The sequence below is a fragment of the Thamnophis elegans genome, chromosome 11 (assembly GCF_009769535.1).
Source record: "Thamnophis elegans isolate rThaEle1 chromosome 11, rThaEle1.pri, whole genome shotgun sequence".
Classification (NCBI taxonomy): Eukaryota; Metazoa; Chordata; class Lepidosauria; order Squamata; family Colubridae; genus Thamnophis; species Thamnophis elegans.
Window position 1 is genome coordinate 40,421,590 of NC_045551.1, and position 20,458 is coordinate 40,442,047.

General features: G+C 36.9%; 1 protein-coding gene across 2 annotated transcripts in view; it reads left to right on the top strand.

Annotated features, from left to right (window-relative positions):
* Positions 1–20,458, top strand: part of CARS2 (cysteinyl-tRNA synthetase 2, mitochondrial) — a 35,219-nt gene that overhangs the window by 12,559 nt on the left and 2,202 nt on the right. For both annotated transcript variants that reach the window (XM_032226317.1, XM_032226316.1), the window contains exons 5-14: positions 613–718; positions 1,519–1,602; positions 3,142–3,271; positions 4,996–5,129; positions 7,627–7,691; positions 9,414–9,480; positions 14,718–14,856; positions 15,795–15,918; positions 18,476–18,574; positions 19,552–19,812. In XM_032226317.1, the coding sequence (XP_032082208.1) occupies positions 613–718; positions 1,519–1,602; positions 3,142–3,271; positions 4,996–5,129; positions 7,627–7,691; positions 9,414–9,480; positions 14,718–14,856; positions 15,795–15,918; positions 18,476–18,574; positions 19,552–19,812 (1,209 nt within the window). The remainder of the gene's footprint in view (positions 1–612; positions 719–1,518; positions 1,603–3,141; positions 3,272–4,995; positions 5,130–7,626; positions 7,692–9,413; positions 9,481–14,717; positions 14,857–15,794; positions 15,919–18,475; positions 18,575–19,551; positions 19,813–20,458) is intronic.

Consider the following 20,458-nt stretch of genomic DNA (forward strand, 5'->3'; position numbering starts at 1 on the left):
GATTGAAGAAGAGAGGAAATAGTGGAGGGAAAATGAGGTGGAAATAATTGAATCATAGGCTTGGAAGAGAAGGCCTTGTAGTCCAAACTCTGCTCAGACCATCCCAGGCCTGGGAATCTGGAAGTGTTATCAAGTCTTTGCAACATTTAGATTGATTTGTTATTGTTGGGTTTGATTTTATCCCCAGTTACAGATGACATGTGCATTGTTGTATCTACACTTTCATGGTTTTTATGCTGTTTTAATTATTGTTAGCTGCCCAGAGTCATGAACTTGAGATTGTATCTTAAAAGATTAAATCATGGCAACGGGACCAAAGTTTATTAAAACTGAGTCTGTATGACAAGAGTTAATTCTTTCCAATGACTATCTGATTCTCTGCCTACCCAGATTTTCATTTTGACTGAAAAGGTTACATGAATGAGTAACAAAACGTCTCAGTTTTAATAAACTTTGGTCCAGTTGTCATGATTTAACCTTTTAATATACTCAGTTCCTAATCGATAATCTCCTTTAGAGATGGTCCGTTGCTCTTGTATCACTTTAATCATCTCCTTAATATATAGTTATTAATCATCTCCTTAATATATAGTTCTCTTTTTTTTTACATAGGTCCTTCCTCCCACAATTTATATGAGAGTAACTGAAAATGTTCCTCAGATAATTTCTTTTATACAACAACTTGTTACTAATGGATATGGTTATGCAACTCAACAAGGTAAGACTTCCCAATCTTAATGGTAGTCCTGTGATGTGTTTGCAGTTGTTAGTATGTTGCTTTGGAATTGCCTGGGGCATCCCTGGCCCACCTGTATAGATAAGGTGAGTGTTAGTAACACTGTTGCATTCGTGCATTCGTGCTAACTTTTTTATTGATGAGATTGTGATGCATGGCTTGTTGAAAGACAGTATCAAAGGAGGCAGTATAGGATAACAGGCTAAATTGCTAAATGAGGGCTTATCCACCCCTGCAGCCTTTCCTCTGGCTTCTCTATCACTTTGTACATTCCTTACCACCCACCACCCTTTCCTTCTTTCTCTTTGCTTGCAGCTTACTATTTTACTGGCAAGGCACTTTGGAAATAATTGGGTGTAGAAACATGGATAAACCATTTTTAAGAAACAAATTGACCTAACACCAGATTTATCATTGAACAAACAGTAACTGATTCTAATTTTTGCTTGTAGAATATGCTTCCCTTCACTGATCTCGGAGACTGAGAAATCTGCATCCTTGGCATGGTCTTTGCTTCAGTGTGTTTTGTCCCTTAATGTATTCTTGTCTCTTGGGTCTGCTATGAAATTTTTCCTGCTTTGGTACTGAAATGTGGGCAGCTTAGGCTACCTGCCATCATCTCCAGGGAACAGAATACCCAGGAACATTGCTTTGCATCTTGTGTATAATATGGGCTAGCCTGAATTGTTGCCAAAAGTAGAGGCATTGATCAATGATTCCCTTGAGCAATATACCAATTTTCCCCATCTTTATAATAAGATCAAATTGTTTATTTCCGACAGGTAATGTTTATTTTGATGTCCGTTCTAGGGGAGCCAGATACGGAAAGCTAACGAATATTTATCCTGAGACCCAAGAGGAATTTGGTATGTTATTGACGGTTACTGACGTTTGTACAAGTTTATTTATTTTCTTACTATACATACTTCTTCACTAAGATTCTAGAAAGTTTGCAAATGCCATAAAATAATCTTAACATTAACCAACCCAGGGTAAAGCAGTAACGGCAATATAGCAAAAATAAGAGGACTGACTACCTTAAAAAAACGTGTTTCCTGTAGCCTTTCCTAGAACTGTAGACTTGACCAGTTGTAGAACTATTTCCATAACGTAAGATTTCCCCACAAGTTAACTTTATAATTATCTTGGCAGATGCATAACTGAGATAAGACTATGTTTCCTATAGTTTGTGTCATGAAAATAATTTACATTTCTGTGAACTCATTGGATTCCATAAGAATTTTGATAGTAACTAAATTGCATAAATAAAATGAGTAGAACCAAATTGGAAACGATGAAAATTACAAACCAGCTTCATTATTATGAGCCGAGGCGGCTCAGTGGTTAGAGCAGTGATGGCTAACCTTTTTGTTGTTGGGTGCCAAAAATGCGAGGGCATATGGGTGCAATAGCGCACGCGTGTGCCAGCACCCATAATGCAACACCCCCCCTTACATGCGCATGCATGCACAACACCCCCCCACACACACTACTAGCCTCCAAGCTGAGCTTGGTATTTCCTCTGAGGGGCCAGGGAAAGCCTTCGGAGCCTGGGAAGGACAAAAATGGTTGTGGCCCAGTAGTTGGGAACCCCTGGAGTAATACTTTCTTTAATTATCCACTGCTGGATCAATAACTATTCTTTTACATTTACTATAACTTGATATTTTCAGCATTAGAGAACATATCCCAGCAATTTAAATGGGAAATTGGAAGACTCAAGAAAGATAAGGGTGTGTGTACCCCATTCAATCCTGATCTCTTATTCTTTTATTTTCATTCTTCAGTTTCATTCCAATGCACAATGCTAGCTACTGCTAATAATTCTATCTAAATTGAATTGACATTGAAAGTTTAATGCCTGAGTTAGCAGTAAGATAACCTGCACAGACAATAGGTGGTGCTCACAGATCTAGACTTTTTAAATTGTGGACATGTAGTTCTTAACTGACAACCACAATTGGGGCCAAAGTTTCTGTTATTAAGTGATTCACTGCAGTTGTTAAGGGGATCATGTCATTTATTGAATCTGACTTCCTTGATTGACTTGGCATGTCGGAAGCTGGCTGGAAAGGTCACAAATGATGATCACATGACTGATGCTGCAGCTGTCATAAATACATGCCAGTCAAAATGCCTGAATTTTGATCACGTTACCACAAGGATGCTGTGAATCATAAAGTCCTATGACTGGTCATAATTCCACCCCCCCAGTGCCATTGTAACTTTGAACAGTCACTAAATGAATGGTTGTAAATCGAGAACTCCCTGTATTTGGGATTCCTTCTTGTCATTCAGCTAAATGAGGCCCATGATGTCTTCACTACAAGTCCTGATGGATTTCTTTCAAACATTGAATTCTGAATTTTCTCTTTAATCATATCATCACTACTTGTTACTTGCAGGGTTTAGTGATAAGCGCTACAAGAAGGATTTTGCTCTCTGGAAGGCAGCCAGACCTCATGAGATATGCTGGGATTCCCCCTGGGGGAAAGGAAGACCTGGCTGGCACATTGAATGCTCTACAATATCAAGGTCAGCTCTTTTTCATTTCCTATTCTTGCTTCTGTTCAAGAACACGCTAAGCAGTGCTGGCAGAAACCCTACAGGCTCAGTGTGGGATGTCAGTTGTTTATTTTATTTACTTATTTAAAACATACAGCTGTTCATTTTATATCAAACGCTGGGTGGTTCCTAATCAGGAATGAAAACAATATGAGTAATAAAGCAACATAAAACAATGCTAATAACTATTAAAATCACAAACATGTTTTTATTTGTTAAAAACATAAATTAATAGGAATTGCAGATTGGGACAGTTCTAAATGCACACTTGGAAACAGACTCATCTGAATGGCATGATGGCTAACAAAAGCCAACAGCTTTTTGTCTCCTTTGCAGCTTGAAATCTAAACTAACTGCTGTGGTCCATAGCATTGTCATCCTGAATGTTGATTGATTGATTGTGACATACGTCTCTTGTGTTGAAGCCAAACTTGTGGATTATTGTGGGGACTGCAATAAAAGAATGGGAAGGTGTTGACAGACTTTTATGTGGGTTATGAAAATGAATGTTGAGTGGTGTTTCAGTAAAGAATTGATTTCATGTTTTATATGCCTTATGTCTTTGTACTGAACCCATCAAATTTGTTGAAAGTGGTGGGGGAAGGCAGTTTAGATATTTGCTGGATCCTCTCCCAGTTCAATTTCCTTGTGCCTGGTGAAAGGAAATGCCTCAAATAAGACAGCTTATAAAGGCAGAATTGTATATTTTGCAAATAGCTCTGTGTCCCCTTTTGTCTAGAAAAATCCCTTGCAGCAATTATGTTTATAAGGACCAAAGTGTTATTTGTCCTTCATAATGTAAAGAAGACATCAGAAAGCGTAGCTTTTCCAGGAACTGCTCAATTAAATTAATGTGAGGTAATGGATGAAGAGAAAATAGTTCCAATCCAGTTTAATATATAAGTAATATACAATCCAGGGACGCAGTGGCTAAGACACTGAACTTGTCGATCAGAAGGTTGGCAGTTCAGTGGTTTGAATCCCTAGCGCTATGTAACGAGGTGAGCTCCCTTTACTTGTCCCAGCTTCTGCCATCCTAGCAGTTCAAAAGCACGTAATAAATGCAAGTAGAAAAATAGGGACCACTTTGGTGGGAAGGTAACAGTGCTCCATGCGCATTTGGCGTTTAGTCATGCTGGCCACATGATCACAGAGATGTCTTTGGACAGCGCTGGCCCTTCGGCTTAGAAACAGAGATAAGCACCACCCCTAGAGCCAGAAACAACTAGCATGTATGTGCGGAGGAACCTTTACCTTTACCTTTATCTTAATATACAATCCATTAATATTCAGTATAATTAAATCTATATTAAAGTCTGTAAGGTTGAAAATGCTAATGTAAAAGTAATATTGATGTGAGCCAGATATTTCTTTACTGTATCATACATTTTAGCACAATCTGGGCCTTTAGAGGCAATCTAGCATTTCCTTTTGACAATTTGGATGCTAACAGTGAGGCTACACTTTTGAATTAAACATAAGGTTGTAGAAAATCAGATCTACCACAGTCTGGACATATTGCAACATCCAAGTAAATAGCTTTAAAAAAAGATGTGAATAATAAATTCCCAGGCTGGCTCCCAATTTTCTATTGATTTGAAGCAGAAGTTTGAATATCAATTTTTATTAATTTATTAACATTTCCTTAAATCTAATCATTGTTCATTTGTTTGTTTTAATTATTATTTTAATAGTCTAGTGTTTGGGGGTCATTTGGATATCCATACTGGTGGTATAGATCTGGCATTTCCTCATCATGAAAATGAAATAGCTCAATGCGAGGCTTATCATCAGTGTGAACAATGGGGAAATTACTTTCTACATTCTGGTAAGTCCTAGTTTAAATACACTTTTAAATTTTTTACTCCTTTTATTTAAATATCAGGATTCAGGAAATTATATGGCTATGAAGGACAGTTAACTTTGTGAAGAACACATTAAATAAATCAAGATAATACAGTGACTATCATAAAGTGTGCTTATTTCATGGCCTACAAGATGTTTCCTTGTTGGAACTATTGAGGTTGCTTATATCTCGTGATGTTCTACCATATGGGATACAAGTTTAGGCAGGTTTTATAGAATGGGTCACTTTAATAGCCTGGAGCTCTAGCTGTCCTTTCCAAGGATAAACAGTGCAGGGCTCATCCATCCATTTGGATGGTTAGCATTAGAATTTAAGACAAAAGTTTACTTGCACCCTGATTTCCAGAACTGATGGAAATTCATAAAAGTTAATTTTGCTGTCCCCTTTCTCTCTCAACATCCTTCAAGGCTTGTGGCATTTGGAGATTCTCTTAAAAATACGTAAGGACAAAGAGCTACTCAAAACAGAGCAGTAGCACTTTGCTAGAATGGAATTTTGTTACACAAGACACTTCTGCCCAGTTTTATACCTTACTACTGCATCCTCTTGTACTGCTGGCCACTTTGCTCAAGAGGGACTGTAAAATTCCTTGGAATCACTGAGTCGATAGGAACATACATGACGATGGATATTAGAAAGTGAGATAGGCAGTACCTAAATTTGATAAATAAATAATATTGAGATTCAAGCCATTATATTCTTGGAAATATTTACATAGAAATACTACAAGACATATTCTGAGTTCTGAGCAAAGAGGAAGGAAGGAAGGACTTATTTCTGAAAAAAATGGTAATATTTCTGCAAATATTTTCATTGTGTTTTTGTCCTCCATAAATGCCGTTAAATGATAAACTCTATCTTCAGACTGCCTGAGTCCCAGAAAATAAAAACGGTACTTGCCCTTTGCATTTGAGAGGGGGAAAATACAAAGCTAAAATTGAATAATAGGAAACACCTTGGGGAGGTAGGGGTAAACAATCTCATTCCTTTGTCCTTGCGGGAGATGGGTTTTTGCAATAGGCTATAGCCTCTTTGATAACCAATTTATGAATAGGAGCACCAAGCTATGGCAGCCATTTTGTGAGAGCTTCCATTATATTTTCCAAAATATTGAATGCATATGTCGGCCCCAAATCATGGCATATCCAGATTTGTAGAGGAAAATTGGTTATCTTTAAAAAAAGAAGATACCTACATTTGAGAATACACATACTCAGGGTAATTCTTTTAAATATTTGTTTAATTTAGATTTTGAATGTAATACTTCTGCAACAGTCCAAATGTCTAGGGCAGTTGATGTATATTTGATCACTTAATGACATCACACAAGTGACATATGTTTAACAGACATTAAATTTTGAATGGCTAATTTCCCCCAAGTCTTTTAAAAGTGTTCTGAGTTTTTCAGCATGTAGTTCTTACACATTGTTTTACTGTTCTTGTAGTAGTTTAGGAAATAGCAGACCTTTTAGTGTTACAATTGGTGAAAGATTCAGAATTTTACAAGAGAAAAGATTGGATGTTGGTTTAAATTGATATAGTAATTTTTAAATATTTAATGTCTTTAACTAATATGCATATCTTAATGTATGTTTGCCACCTTGAATTATTTATAAAAATAATAAAGACTAGGATGAAAATAACATTAAGATAATGCATATCTTAATGTATGTTTGTCACCCTGAGTTATTTATAAAAATAATAAAGACTGGGATGAAAATAAATAAACCAGGACAGAAGCTGCTATATTCATTAAATTGTATGGTTTTTAAAATTTCTACAAAGTTTCTATAACGGTGTGAATTAATAATTGGCTATAATTATTAGTTTGAGAAAATAAATGATCAGTGTTCTGTAACAGAATATAGAATTAAAGTAAACTTACTAATAATATCTTATAGCTGTTTTTACAATATTTATGAAATGTATTGATGGATAAAACATACCCTACTACATATTATCAAATGTTGGAATCAAACAATACTGAGACAACTGTAAGTTCTTGAACTATAGCCTATAAAATAAATTTGAATTGGTTTCTATCTCAGGAAGTGTGTTATTTTTCCCGACTAAACAATATACAAAATGTTTCATGGAATGTTATCTAAAGGAGTAACTTTTTTGCCATTAAATATATCCTATGATTAATGAATTGATAGAAAATGAGAAGTTTTATTATCTCTCTATTTGGCAGTATTTAATTACTTAAATTTTATCATAAAACACATCCTTAAGTCAATTACTAAAAATCTATTTTTATCTGTGGGAGATTTAGAATTTTTCTTACTATTTATTGGTACATAAAAACAATGGCTACATATTTAAATATGAGTGTTGAAGCAGTCACATTTTTTGTTTTCCTGTCTCCTATTAAGAAAAATAACTTTCTTTTGTCTTTCCTAATTCTGGAGCACTTTTTGTTTTTAAAACAAAGCAGCAATTTTCTTTTTCATTCCAGGGCATCTGCATATTAAAGGGAGTACAAAAATGTCAAAATCGTTAAAAAACTACATTACAATTAAGGTACAAGTAAACCTACGTTCTCTTTCTGGGCAAAACTGTACCTGCAAGGATTTGAACTGTGCAAAAGGTGGGTGGGAATTGGCTTGTGGAGGCTACTGTGAAGAGAGTTTGAACACAGGAGAATTGGGATCCTTTCTTGAACAAATTTGATGGGCATCTAAGACAAATATATATAAAGGCAGATAGAGTAATAAGAGCTTCCGGTTTCTGTTCTTTAAAGTTGGGCAGAATCCTTAAAAATGAACAGTACAGTCCTATGCATTATTATGCAGCATTTACTCTCTTGAGGCCACTGAGGCAAAGGGTCAAATTGTATGTTTAAAAAAGAGAGCATTGCTCTGTTTGCTGTGACTGCATGTCCCCTTTCTTGCAAATTCAAGATACAAAATATACCACAGTATCTGCAATTATTTGTCAGCAGTTTTCTGCCTTCAGCAGTTTTGGTAATTGCCTTCTACGTCTCTTACTTTCCTTACTATCCATCTCTTGTTCCTCTTATCCAAGAATAAGCTTTGTTCCCTGTTTGATTCTCTGAGCGATCCTATTAGACACAATATATAAAATAGCACTGGTCAGCTGACTTGCCACTAAATGGTGCTGGCCTTTTTCACTGAGGAAATTGTATCCCTTTCACTTTGGACTATAATAGAGTGAAATTAGTTACCATGCGCCAATATGATATATATTTTCAGTGTGCTTTATCCTGTGGTTGCTGAATAACTGTATGATGTTTAATGTATTTTACATTTCTAAAATGTTAATGTTTCTGAAAAGACGAGCAGACCCTCTTGTGGGAATGGAAAAGGGCATTCATAGTGACTGTATCATGATGGGCTTTTGCTGTCTTGCAATTCCACATCTCTGTACCCATAAGAAGTAGAACTATGCTTTGTTTTCAGCAACAGCCCCAAATGCTTTGTCAGATTTTATGCTTTGAGGTTTAAGGATGATTGTAGAAATGGAAGAGGAACTTTAAAAAGAGGAGAAAGAGTTGTGGAGGCAAAAGTCTTCCAGCTGAATCCCAGAAGCCTTTCCTGGGGTTAGAAACATAGTATGTATATGCATTATTTACCATGTGGGATGACACACACTCTTTTTGGCAGTGTGCCTAGCTCTCATTGTGCTTGTATTTGTCTTTCTTTGCTTTTGTCTATATCACAGGTGTCAAACTCAAGGCGTGTGGGTCAGATCCAGCCCGCAATGTGGTTGGATCTGGCCCACGGAGCCATCCTGGAAAATGTAAGGGGCCTGCTTGGGTCACCTTGGCTCAGTCTACTCACGTCACTTTGGCCCAGTCTAGTAGCGTCATACTGGCCACGGCCAACCAGCAAACCACACTCTGATGTGGCCCTCAATGAAATTGAGTTTGACACTCCTGAGATAGATAGATGATAGATAGATAGGCAGCCAGGCAGGCTGGCACACACACACACACACACACACACACGAAAAAATATCAGTTTTGCTAATTGGTGTGGACAGATTTGTTCCAGTTCAAAACCTGAATAATCATTAGATCTAAGAACAAATATTGGCATGCCTGCATGAACATGAAGTTGATAATGTGCTACTTTTTAATTTAGAGGTTGGGATGTGATGGAAAGCATTTGAATTCTGAAATGGGGTCCATAATCCATGCCTCACCAAATTCTTCATAATCTAACTCTCTTAACAGAATGAAGAATGAGTCTCTTTCCTCTCTCTTTTTGTTTGTTTCCTTAGGATTTTCTAAAAGAATTTTCATCCGATCAGTTCAGAATGTTTTGTTTGCGGACCAAATATGGCTCAGGTAAGAACACTTCTTGGACTAAAGATGATTTTACAAGATATATATTGTTTATGAAGTTGCAATTAGATGCTTATTTTATGTGCATGCCTCTGAAATAAATACTTTTGTTTTAAAATGTTTTCAGTGGAGAGTTTTAAATTTTCAGGTCATTTTATTTCATTCTTAATTTCAGCTAAACTTTAAAATGTATAATTTTTCCAGCTGGCAACTGAAGAGAAAGGCCCTGTTCTATTTTCATAGCGAAATTGATAAAGAGTTCAGGTTTTGACTGATGCACGAGTATTTGATGACTTCTTTGGTGAAGTTGGGGTTTAAATCTGTGTTCTGTTTACAATTCAAAAAATGGCCCATTTAATTTCATTGGCAGATTTCAGTAATGAAACACATTTTCAGTACCTTGGAAAAAATCTGCATATCATAGGATTGTTGTAGGAAGAAATTCAGCAAATGTCACTTAGAGCAGGGGTCCCCAATCTCCATCCTGGCCATGAAAAAGGTGGGCATGCGCGAAACTGCATTTGTGGAAGTGGTGTGTGTGTGTGCAAAACCATCTCCCACTGCCTGTGCCAGTCCGCCCAGCTGGAAAGGTTGGGGATAGCTGTCTTAGAGGCAAAGCAGGACATAGAATAAATCTAAGGATTTTTATTTTTTAACAGCAAGACTACAGTGTCACATTGATTGGCTATTTACTAAAATCTGAAATGGAACATCAGTGACATTGTTGCTTTTATTTGCAATAGATGCACATGGAGAGGCACATAAAAATATCTGATTGTATATTTGAAACGCACACCAAACATATCTCCTCATCTGTGTTCTTTGATCTAAAGCAGATATAACAAGCAAATCATGCCAAATCAGGAATGAGAACAAAGTGAAGTTTTTCAAGAATTTCTGTATGAGAGCTTTGTAAAATCTGTCAAAATAGGGCTTATCAATGGTGGCCCTGAAGCATTATTCCTTCTTCTTTGATCCAGAGTCAGCACAAAAATCCATTTGTATCTGAAAAAGGTGTCCCCCCAGCCCCCCATTATTATATGTGTTCTGTCTCTGACGCCTAATCACTATGTCTACTTACCCTATCTGTCTAATCACCATGCATACATTCACACAGCCTTTTTCTCTTGCTTGCTTGTTCAATCTCTGCTTTATTGTTGACTAACTGATAACTTGGAGTTGTCCGGGTATTTATTTATAGAGAGAAAATGTCTGGACCAAACGTAATTTTTAATGTAAGATTTTCCCCCTTACCAGAGGGAGCCCTTTTATGGAGTACTGTGAAGCCGTTTCCATGGCAACTCCACTGCGCTGTGCAGTAGAAGTCATTTTACAGCAGTATAGTAGAAGCCATTTGAAGGCACAACAGGCTGTATCGTAACAGAACACAGACCCTGAGGGGTGTTAGGGGTGTCTTACCCCCACAATATTTGTTTCCAGAGAGTAAGTCATCTGTGTACCAAGTTTGGTTGAAATTGCTTGAGGAGTTCCAGAGTTATGCTGGAACACACACACACACACACACACACACACACACACACACACACACACACACAAACAAACAAACAAACAAACAAACACAGAGCCATTTTTATATGTATATAGATTGTGTACTTAGTCTCACCCTCCCGCCTTGTGTCACCTATTCATTCACCATACAAAACCAGCCTCTCCCATTCAGACAAGCCATCTTTTTGGGTATGACAATAATGCTGCCTAATGCTTTTGGTCAGTCAAGCTCACGTCATATACCTTAGTTCCCCCCAAAGCCAGTATCATATAATTCACTTATTATAATATCATAATGGTAAGTTAATCAGTATCTTGAGAATAAGCAAGCTGAGATTGAGGGAAACACTTAGGATATGTTACCTAGGCAAAAAATTCTAAAATATTTTCAAGTCAAGATAACATTTATTTATATATTTTTATTTTTAAATGAACACAAACGGACAAAAACAAAAAACACAAAACCATCTTCCATTACAAATTGTAGAAAGTGTGATGGTTGGTTACAAAAACTTCCGTGCGTCCCTTCCATAGTCATCACCTATAATTCATATTGAATCACATATTTTTAAATCAAGTATGCAATATTTATATATATTGCTTTCATCATACCTCAACCTTCATTTGTCTGTAATTGTTTTTACATCCTTTTATATGAAATATTCCAATTTAAAGCAAAACTACATAATGACATTCCATTAACTCCTCCCAACATCCTACAATAAAATTGCATCTTTATAACATGTTCTAAATAAAAAAATGATTGTTTAATTTCTAAACTTCCTTTCATAGTCTCCATTTGCAATTTATATAGAATTTCCTCTTAACAAACCAATACATATATATGCATTATCACCATCAATCATTTATTTAACTATAACCATTATCACTTCATTTTATACATAATACTCTAAATTTAACTAAATTTTACTAAATTGTTATTATCAGCTTTCATTACATCAACCTGTGTCTTTCCAGTAATAGTGCAGGCTTATGTCTTTTGCCATTTGTAGCATTAGCATTCTGATTAATTTCTTGGTAAGTCTTATATAGACTTCTCTTCGCAAGTTATTGTTCATTTTATTTCTTATGTAAACTCGAAACCCTCCATTTGCTTCTTCAATCAGCTTATCTTTAGTTATCACTCGTGCGTCTGATAAAGTTTCTCTCCTTACTTCCATCAATTTTTCTCTCTTTTCTTCTTCTGTACTTTGAAGTCTGGGATAGAGTTCCAGACCATCTATCTCCCCTTTCCACTCTTTTCATTTCCAGCCAAGCTCAGTTTACTATAAATATCAACAGTTTTCTTGTTTCTTTGATTATTTTTCCCTTCAATTTTTAGAATTCTGTCCTCCACTTTTTCCATTTGATAAACATCCTCAATTTTTTCATCAAATTTTACTGTGCTGCGTTCTATATTCTCCAATCTCTTCTCAATTTTTTCTGTTACTGCTAAGGTCTTTTGAATTCCAAACATAATCATTTGCAATGTTAAGGTTTCTTTTTCTTGTTGCACAATTTTCCAATTTGTAAACACTGCCCCTATAACATTCGAAGCTTTTAGATTTGAAGCGAGTTATAATCTTTCAAAGTCAAGGTCTCTCCTCTCTCCACTCCAGCTATTGAAAGAGCTCCCAAAGAGCACCTGTATAAACAACCCGTGCTCTTCCCACTAACACTCACAGTAAACAAGCTGAGAGACCTTGAAGTGTAAAACAAATGATCAAAGGGGAAAAAAAAACAATATTTCCTGCCTCCAGTCTCCAAGTGGCAGTGTTACTTCCTTTCCTTCTAGTGTTACAGACCTCTTTGTATTCCTTTTAATATCTTCTTTATAATGCAAACTTACAGAGAAAAGAATAAAAAAACTTCTTAAATGGAGAAAAAAACCATCCAGTCCAGCATTGTAAAAGTAAAGGAAAAAATTCTTAATCCATTGGTATATAAAAAGAAATAAAAAGTAGTAGAAAAAAAACTAATCCATTCAGTTTAAAAAATAGGAAATATTTGCAAAAGTTCCATCCATGAAAAAAGATTTTAAAAAATAAGGATAATACACTGTCTAACGTAGCTTAATTTCGCCACTTTCTTCTGTTTTCAAATTTAATTTAACTTTGATTTTTTTGGGGGGTAATCTCTTGTCTAATAATAAAATTTCCTCACCAAATGGCACACTTTCTCTTTCCGCTTTCCTCCTGTCTGGAGCTGTCCCAACTTCAGCAGCTTCAGTGGCTGCCTTCTATCGCCGGCAAGAAGAATTGCAGAATTCTGTTGTTATAGCCAGTCTCAATAAAGTATGGTTTTAACCTTCCTATGGAGTTAATTTCCTGGTCAGGTCTATTTGGGGAGCTGATAATCTCTATTTCTCAGTCACATAGTTATTAGGAATGTGGAGACTTTCTCTGATTCGATCCAAGGCATTAGTACATTTTGTTTAGTGATCAGTGATTAATTGCTGCTTTGTGACACCTCCCCTCCTCCCCAGCTTCAGCAAATCAGTTTTTGGAGGAAAGCATTTCAAACACTAAAACAAAATAAGAAAATGTGGGATGCTCTTCCTATTTTTCAAAAGTAGTCTTGTCTACACCAGTGAATAGCTTTAAAAACTGTTTTAGAACAAGATGATTATTAGTTCCAGATTTCCCCAGTGACTTCCTCCTGAAAGCTAATGTTTTCCATTCTCTTTAAATAGGTCTGGTAGAGTTACAAGAAAGGTAATAGAAAGACTGAAGAAATTCCTTCAAAAACCATTGATTTGTTGGCTAATCCAGTTAATCCAGTCCAATTTATTAGTGGATAGTAATAAAGATTCCTCCATGCATTCACTCTATCTTTTGCGCCTAAGCAATAAACCTACTGTATATTTTAGTCAAAGCTATTAAATGCTGTGAAACATTTACATCTTTGACACTGGACTCAGTAGCATTACAGTACTTTTTCTTTGAGCCTACTGTGGAATCAGAGGTAGATTTCTGACGGTTCACCCCGGATCAGGTGGACCGGTAGTGACAGCAACGGGAAGCTCCGCCTGGACGCTTCTGCGCATGCACATGAGCAAACCGGTAGTAAAATAAATTGAAACCCACCACTGCCTGGAATGTGAGGAGGACCAAAAAATCTGTTTTATTGCACATCTTGTTTCCATTTATTCATGGAAATTGGGTGACGCTAAAATAGATGAAGTAACAAGGAAGGGACGTTTACAAATATTTTCTTTTAGTGCTACTTAGAGCAATCAATTTGCTAATAAGTGACCAGAAGAATAATTTGCAACATCTGGACTGTTAATTCTTTTATTACTATTTCGCCTATGTACCTTGAAGAATTTCCAAAGAAGGAAATCTGATGACACAGAATATTACTTGTTTTGATCTTATTTATGTATTGTATCTCTTTCAGGCATTTATATTTGTTTATTGTTCCAAATATTGTTAAAGATGCTGCTATTTTTTTTAGTTTAGTTCTAGTATTCTATAGAACAAATTCTACCAAAAATGGAATTAACGGGGAGATATATGTAATAACAAAAGATCTACTTTCTTTGACGGAATAAGATAGTGTTCTCATCTGTTTTGATAATTTTCGATATATGCCAAGAAATCCTCTAGTGAGAAATTTTGGATAGAGAAAGAGGCAGGAAAAGCACAGTATTGTTTTGTTCAATTTTGTTCTATTTTCTGATATTGCCACACACTCTATATTAATCCATATAATTAAATTTATTTTCTTAGGCGTGGAATATAGTAATGATACCATGAATGATGCAAAGAACATCCTTCACATAATACATTCTTTTATAAGCAGTGCCAATGCCTACATGAAAGGACAGTTTGACTGTGATGCCATTAGGGAAGATGAACTTTGGGAGAAGTAAGTGCTATATTCTCCTTTATAATTTGCATTTGTGATTGATTTGGTGCCTTATGGATAAAAACAACACCGTAGAGATCTGAAGAGAAGCTGCTTCAAGCAGCAGGCATAATTTTAAGATATTTCCTTGTAATTAACTTTGGCATGTAAAACTAATATATAAGGGTAACAATTTATTTAGTATAGCCTTTATTGTCATTGTACATCATGTATACATTGAAACTGGTTTAATTTGAGAATTTAGTATGAGTTGTCTGCTTGTTGGGTACCATAGACTGCAAGTGGGAAAGTAATGGACTCTATTTTTAGTTCATTTTCCTCTATGTATGTGGGCAGCATACATCTTCTGAAGGCTCACCTTTGTGCATTTTTGTGCAATGCCATGGATGCCCAAATATTAAAAGTAAATTAATAACAAATTTTAGTAAATCTCATGTGAAAGCACCAACAACTTGCATGATTCAGCCACTTCATTTTTTTTAAACAAAGAGCCATCTAGTGGTGGTTTGGGCATCTCAATGCTTACAAGTGCCAGGTTCTTAACGCTCTAGGTCTATGTTAACAATTCCAAAGTTATCTTGTCTAGATCTAAAATATGAGTGATGAAATAGCTTTTGTTTTGTGTCCGAATAAACAAAAGTAATTCTTCACTTTTGTTTATTTTTTAAGTAGGACACTATCATGAGTGAATTGGTGTATTGCTGAACAGCAACTTCTAGCATTCTTAGCCAGCGTGCATTTCATTCATCATAACACAGATATACACATTACACACGCATGCCTAGAAGAGGGATAATTGTAGAAAATCCCTGTGGTTTCCATTTAAAGCAGTTTTTCAGTTTGACATCTGAATCGAAGTATTTTTATGTGCTGACTGGCTTATAGCAATGAGACAAAGTTTTGTTTCCAGTATCTTACCTTCTCCATTTTTCTTCAAGACTAGATCTTACTAAGACAACAGTAGAGGCCGCATGTGCCGATGACTTCGACACTCCCAGGGCTATTCGTGCAATTTTGGACCTCATTCACTATGGCAACAGACAGCTTAAAACTGTCACTAAGGTAACCCATTATGATACAAAGATCAGAAAGCGACAGTTGTCTAATTCTATACTGACTGAAATCAGTGTATTATTTTTCTAGAATAAGTGATCAGGAAAAAAAAAACAGTAACACATTTCATTCTTATAACAGGCTTTATACGTACTGCATTTGCAGAAAGTCAAAATTAAATTTGCTATGCTTCAAATTGCTCAAATTTTATTTTGGTCATTACTGTGCTGGATTTGTAGCAGCTTAGAAAGGATTCTGTTTTCTTTGCTAATCATTGGATTTTATTATTTCTCATTCTGGAGAGGCCTTTCCTATCTCCCCCCTCCTCAAACGGTGGTTGATTGTGAAGGGTTTTTAAAAGCTTCCCCTGCATTTGTTGCACAGCTTTGTAAACCAGAGATCACAAAATTCTTCTGCTCGTTGACATCTTCATGAAGTTTCAGAGTGTTCATCAATACCCAAAAATGTATTATATGAAAATAATTTAAGAAATATTTTAAGTTAATCAGATTGTGAATAATATTAATAAAGTCGAGAGCTATACTGGTGGTAGTGTGTTCTACTGGGAGGGTCACTCATGCTAGGCATGGCTTCACGGGAGAGCGATGTATGTTTCAGTCTATTTAATATGGTGATAAAACAGGAAAGTATCCTATGCTGAATTGATCTTTACCCAAGTCAAAAAGGACTGCATCAGAATTTAAAAGAATAAATTTAACAGAATAACAGTTGGAAGGGGCCTTGGAGGTCTAGTCCAAACCCTGCTCAAGCAGGAGACCCTATACCATTTCAGACAAATGATTAATCCAGTCTGCTTTTAAAGTCTCTAGTGATTAAGCACCCACAAGTTCTGAAGCCATTCCACTAATTTATTGTTCTCACTGTTAGGAAATTTCTCCTTAGTTCTAGATTTCTTCTCTCCTTGATTGGTTTAGATTAGAACTCCCCTCTTCTTTATGGCAACCTTTTAGATATTGGAGCACTACTATCATGTCATCTCTAGTCCTTTTCACTAGACTAGACATATCAAATTCCTGCCACTGTTCTTCATATGTTTAGTCTCCAACCCCCTAATCATCTTTTTTGTTCTTCTCTGCACTTTTTCCAGTGTTTCAACATCTTTTTAATATTCCAGTGACCAAACTGGGTGCAGTATTTCAAGTGTGGTCCTACCAACGCACTATAAAGTGGTACTATCACTGCATGTGATCTTCATTCTATCCCTGGGTTAATGCAGCCTAGGATTGCATTGGCTTTTTTGACAGCTACAGCATACTGCTGGCTCATATTTAAGTGATGGCCATTAGGGCTCCAAGAGCCTTCTCGCAGTTAATGCTATTGAACCAATTTTCACCTAATCTGTACCTCTGCATTTGGTTTTTCTGGTAGTGTAAAAGCTTACTTTTCTCTCTATTGAATTTCATTTTGTTGGATAGGGCCCAATGTTCAGGTTTGTCAAGATCCAGATGGATCTTGAGCCTATCTTATGGGATGTTGGCTATTTCTTCTGAAAATTTGGACTTTGTCCATAGCATTTTGGTGGTCCACTGGTAGTCCACTTTGCTAAAGAATGAAATAAGATTTGTTTGGCATGCTGTTTGGCTTCTGGTTATAAATTTGCTTGCTTCTAGGCGTTCCAGATCCATTGCTTGATTATCTTTTCCAGGATCTTCCCAGATATTGATGGCAGGCAGATTGGTCTGTAATTTCCTGGATCTATTATTTTCCCTGCTGAAGATTGAAACCACATCAGCTCCTTTTCAATCCTCTGGTAGTTCCCCAATGTTCCAAGATTTCGAAAGATATGGTTCAATGGTTCCAAGATCACGTCTGCCAACTCCTTCAGAACTCTGGGATATAATCCATTATGTCCTGATGATTTGAACTTGTCTAGAGTGGAGAGATGTTCTCTTACAATTTTCTTGCCTATATTAATTTGAATTCCTAGTGTGTCTTTTAAGGTTCCGTCTTTGGTAGATTAGACTATTTTGTGTGTTTGTGTGTGTGTGTGAAGACAGATGCAAAGAAAGAATTAAGTAGCTCTGCTTTCTCCCTGCTGCCTGTCATTTCCTTGCCATCTTCTCCCATAAGTGGACTGATTGTTTCTTTGACTTTTTTCTTGGTTTTTATATGTTGAAAGATTTTTTAAAATTATTTTTGACATTTGTTGCAAGTCTTACTTCATTCTGAGCTTAGCTTTCCTGACTTCATTTTTGCAGATTCGGGCTATATGCTAGTATTGTGCCTTAGTTATGTGAGCCAAAGTCGAGGATTACCCATAGTTAGATATTTTTAAATATGGTTTTAAGAGAATTGCTTTTATGCATCTCGTGTTGTCCTATCTCCCTTATTATCGTAGCTCCCCTTGTTACCATTCAGAATTTTCCATTCTTGGATAAAGAGAGTTTAGGAAAGGTTTAAGATAACACAATTTCTGCAAAATTGCTTTCCAAACTGGTTGCAAAATGCTTCGTTTGCATCTTGAGTTCCTTTGCTGAAACCTTGGTCACCAAAGTAACTGGTTGCAGTTATTCCAGCTTTTTCTTTGTATCTATTTTGAAATCAGGAAACAAGTTCCCCTAGAAGTGCTATTGTGTTTGGGGCCATAGTCTCCTACCTGATGGAATTTTTTAACACGGTTGGAGTCACCTTTGCTGAAAGCCAGGTAAGACAACAGTCCACTTACAACACCTTTTGAACTTACAATGGCACTGAAAAAGGAGACTTGTGACCATTTTTCACCAGACCTTTGCAGCATCTCCATGATCACACAATCAAATTCAGATGCTTATCAACTGAGTCATATTTATGACAGTTGCAGTGTCCTAGAGCAGTGGTCTCCAATCTTGGCAACTTTAAGACCTTTAATTTAAAATTGGGATGATGCTTTGAGATTCAACACTCTTTCCTGTGGGAATGGGACAACTTGCCACAGCCAACTTGCTGTGGGCAACTCACCATGGACAACTCGCCACAGAGTAACTTGCTGGAGGACAACAATTCTACTTAATTATTTAAAATAATTTATTTTTTATTTTTACCCTTCACATTTCACCCTGTTGCTCTTTCTGCATCCTTTTTTAATGATTCTGTCCCACCAGCTCTTTGATATTAGTGTAACTCTTCCCGCAGCAAATTGTCCTGTGAGCAGAGGTGGGTTGCTGCCGGTTTGGTCGAACCGGTCGTGGAATTCAGGCCTGGGTCGCAGAACCAGCAGCTGCCACACCTCTAAACAGGTTCCCTCGCTGCTGCTTGGGCGCCGCCATATTGGATTTTAGTGACTGCGCATGCAGACTTCAGTGTAAATTGTTCTGTGTGCGCACGCACAACAATTTACATTGAACAGCGCATGTTGTGCCCGAGTTGTAAACCGGCAGTAATGCCATAATAACCTACCCCTGCCTGCAATTAATTGGCTGTAGCAAGTTGGCCGCAGTGAATTGTCATAGACTTCTTTCCTGTTGCATCATTGTAGTTATAACTGACTTTTATTGGCACATATACTGTATATTAGTGGTCTTGATTTTAACTTTACCATTATTATTATTTTCATTTTATATTGTGTTCCTCCAAAAGCACCCAGAATGCTGTACAATAACAGTGAAAATCAGTCTTTAATAAAAGCAAACTTGTGATTTATAGATTCTCCCTGAACACAAGCATTCAGCTTTGCTTTCCAGTGTGATAGATGAACTTGTGAGCTTCCGGATCAAAGTGCGCAATTTTGCCCTTGCTACCCCTGATGCTGAAGAAAGTCCATCTGCACCAAATGCTGATCTCTCAGAAGAAGCAAAACGGCAACAGAAAGAGAGAAGGCGGCAACAGTTGCAGGAGAGAATGCCTCTTCTGCTAGCATGTGATCGCCTGCGCCAAGACTTGGCTATATATGGCATCAACATAAAGGTTTGTCTCCGCATTGTCCAAACTCTGATCATTTTTATTTTCCTGACTGTCTAGGCAAGCCTAGAAATACAGCTCCAGCTGTACTTTTCCTTCACACTGAAAACAGGCAGTGCCCTTTTTTCTGCTCCATAAAGATAGATTCCCTTCGTGGCACGACAAAACCGCGCTCGACTAAAGCGCGCCTGATTAAACCGCGTCGCTGATGTCATCAACAGGGCGACAACAGCGAGCGCGGAGAAAGAAGGGCACTTTAAATAGCGCTTTGAAAGCAAGCCGATTCAAGTTAAGGTAAGGGTTAGGTTTAGGTTTAGGGTTAGGGTTAGGTTAAGGGTTAGGGTTAGGGTTAGGTTTAGGGTTAGGTTAAGGGTTAGGATTAGGTTTAGCGTTAGGTTTAGGGTTAGGTTAAGGGTTAGGATTAGGTTTAGGGGGTTAGGTTTAGGGGTTAATTTTAGGTTTAGCGTTTACAGCGTGCTTTTTTCTCCGCGCTGTTGTCGCGCTGTGATGACGTCAGCTACGCGGTTTCGTCGAGTGCCCTTTAGTCGAACGCGGTTTTGTGGTGGAACCGATTCCCTTCACACATACATGCTAGTCATTCCCGACTCTAGGGGGAGGTGCTCATCTGTTTCAAAGCTGAAGAGCCAGCGCA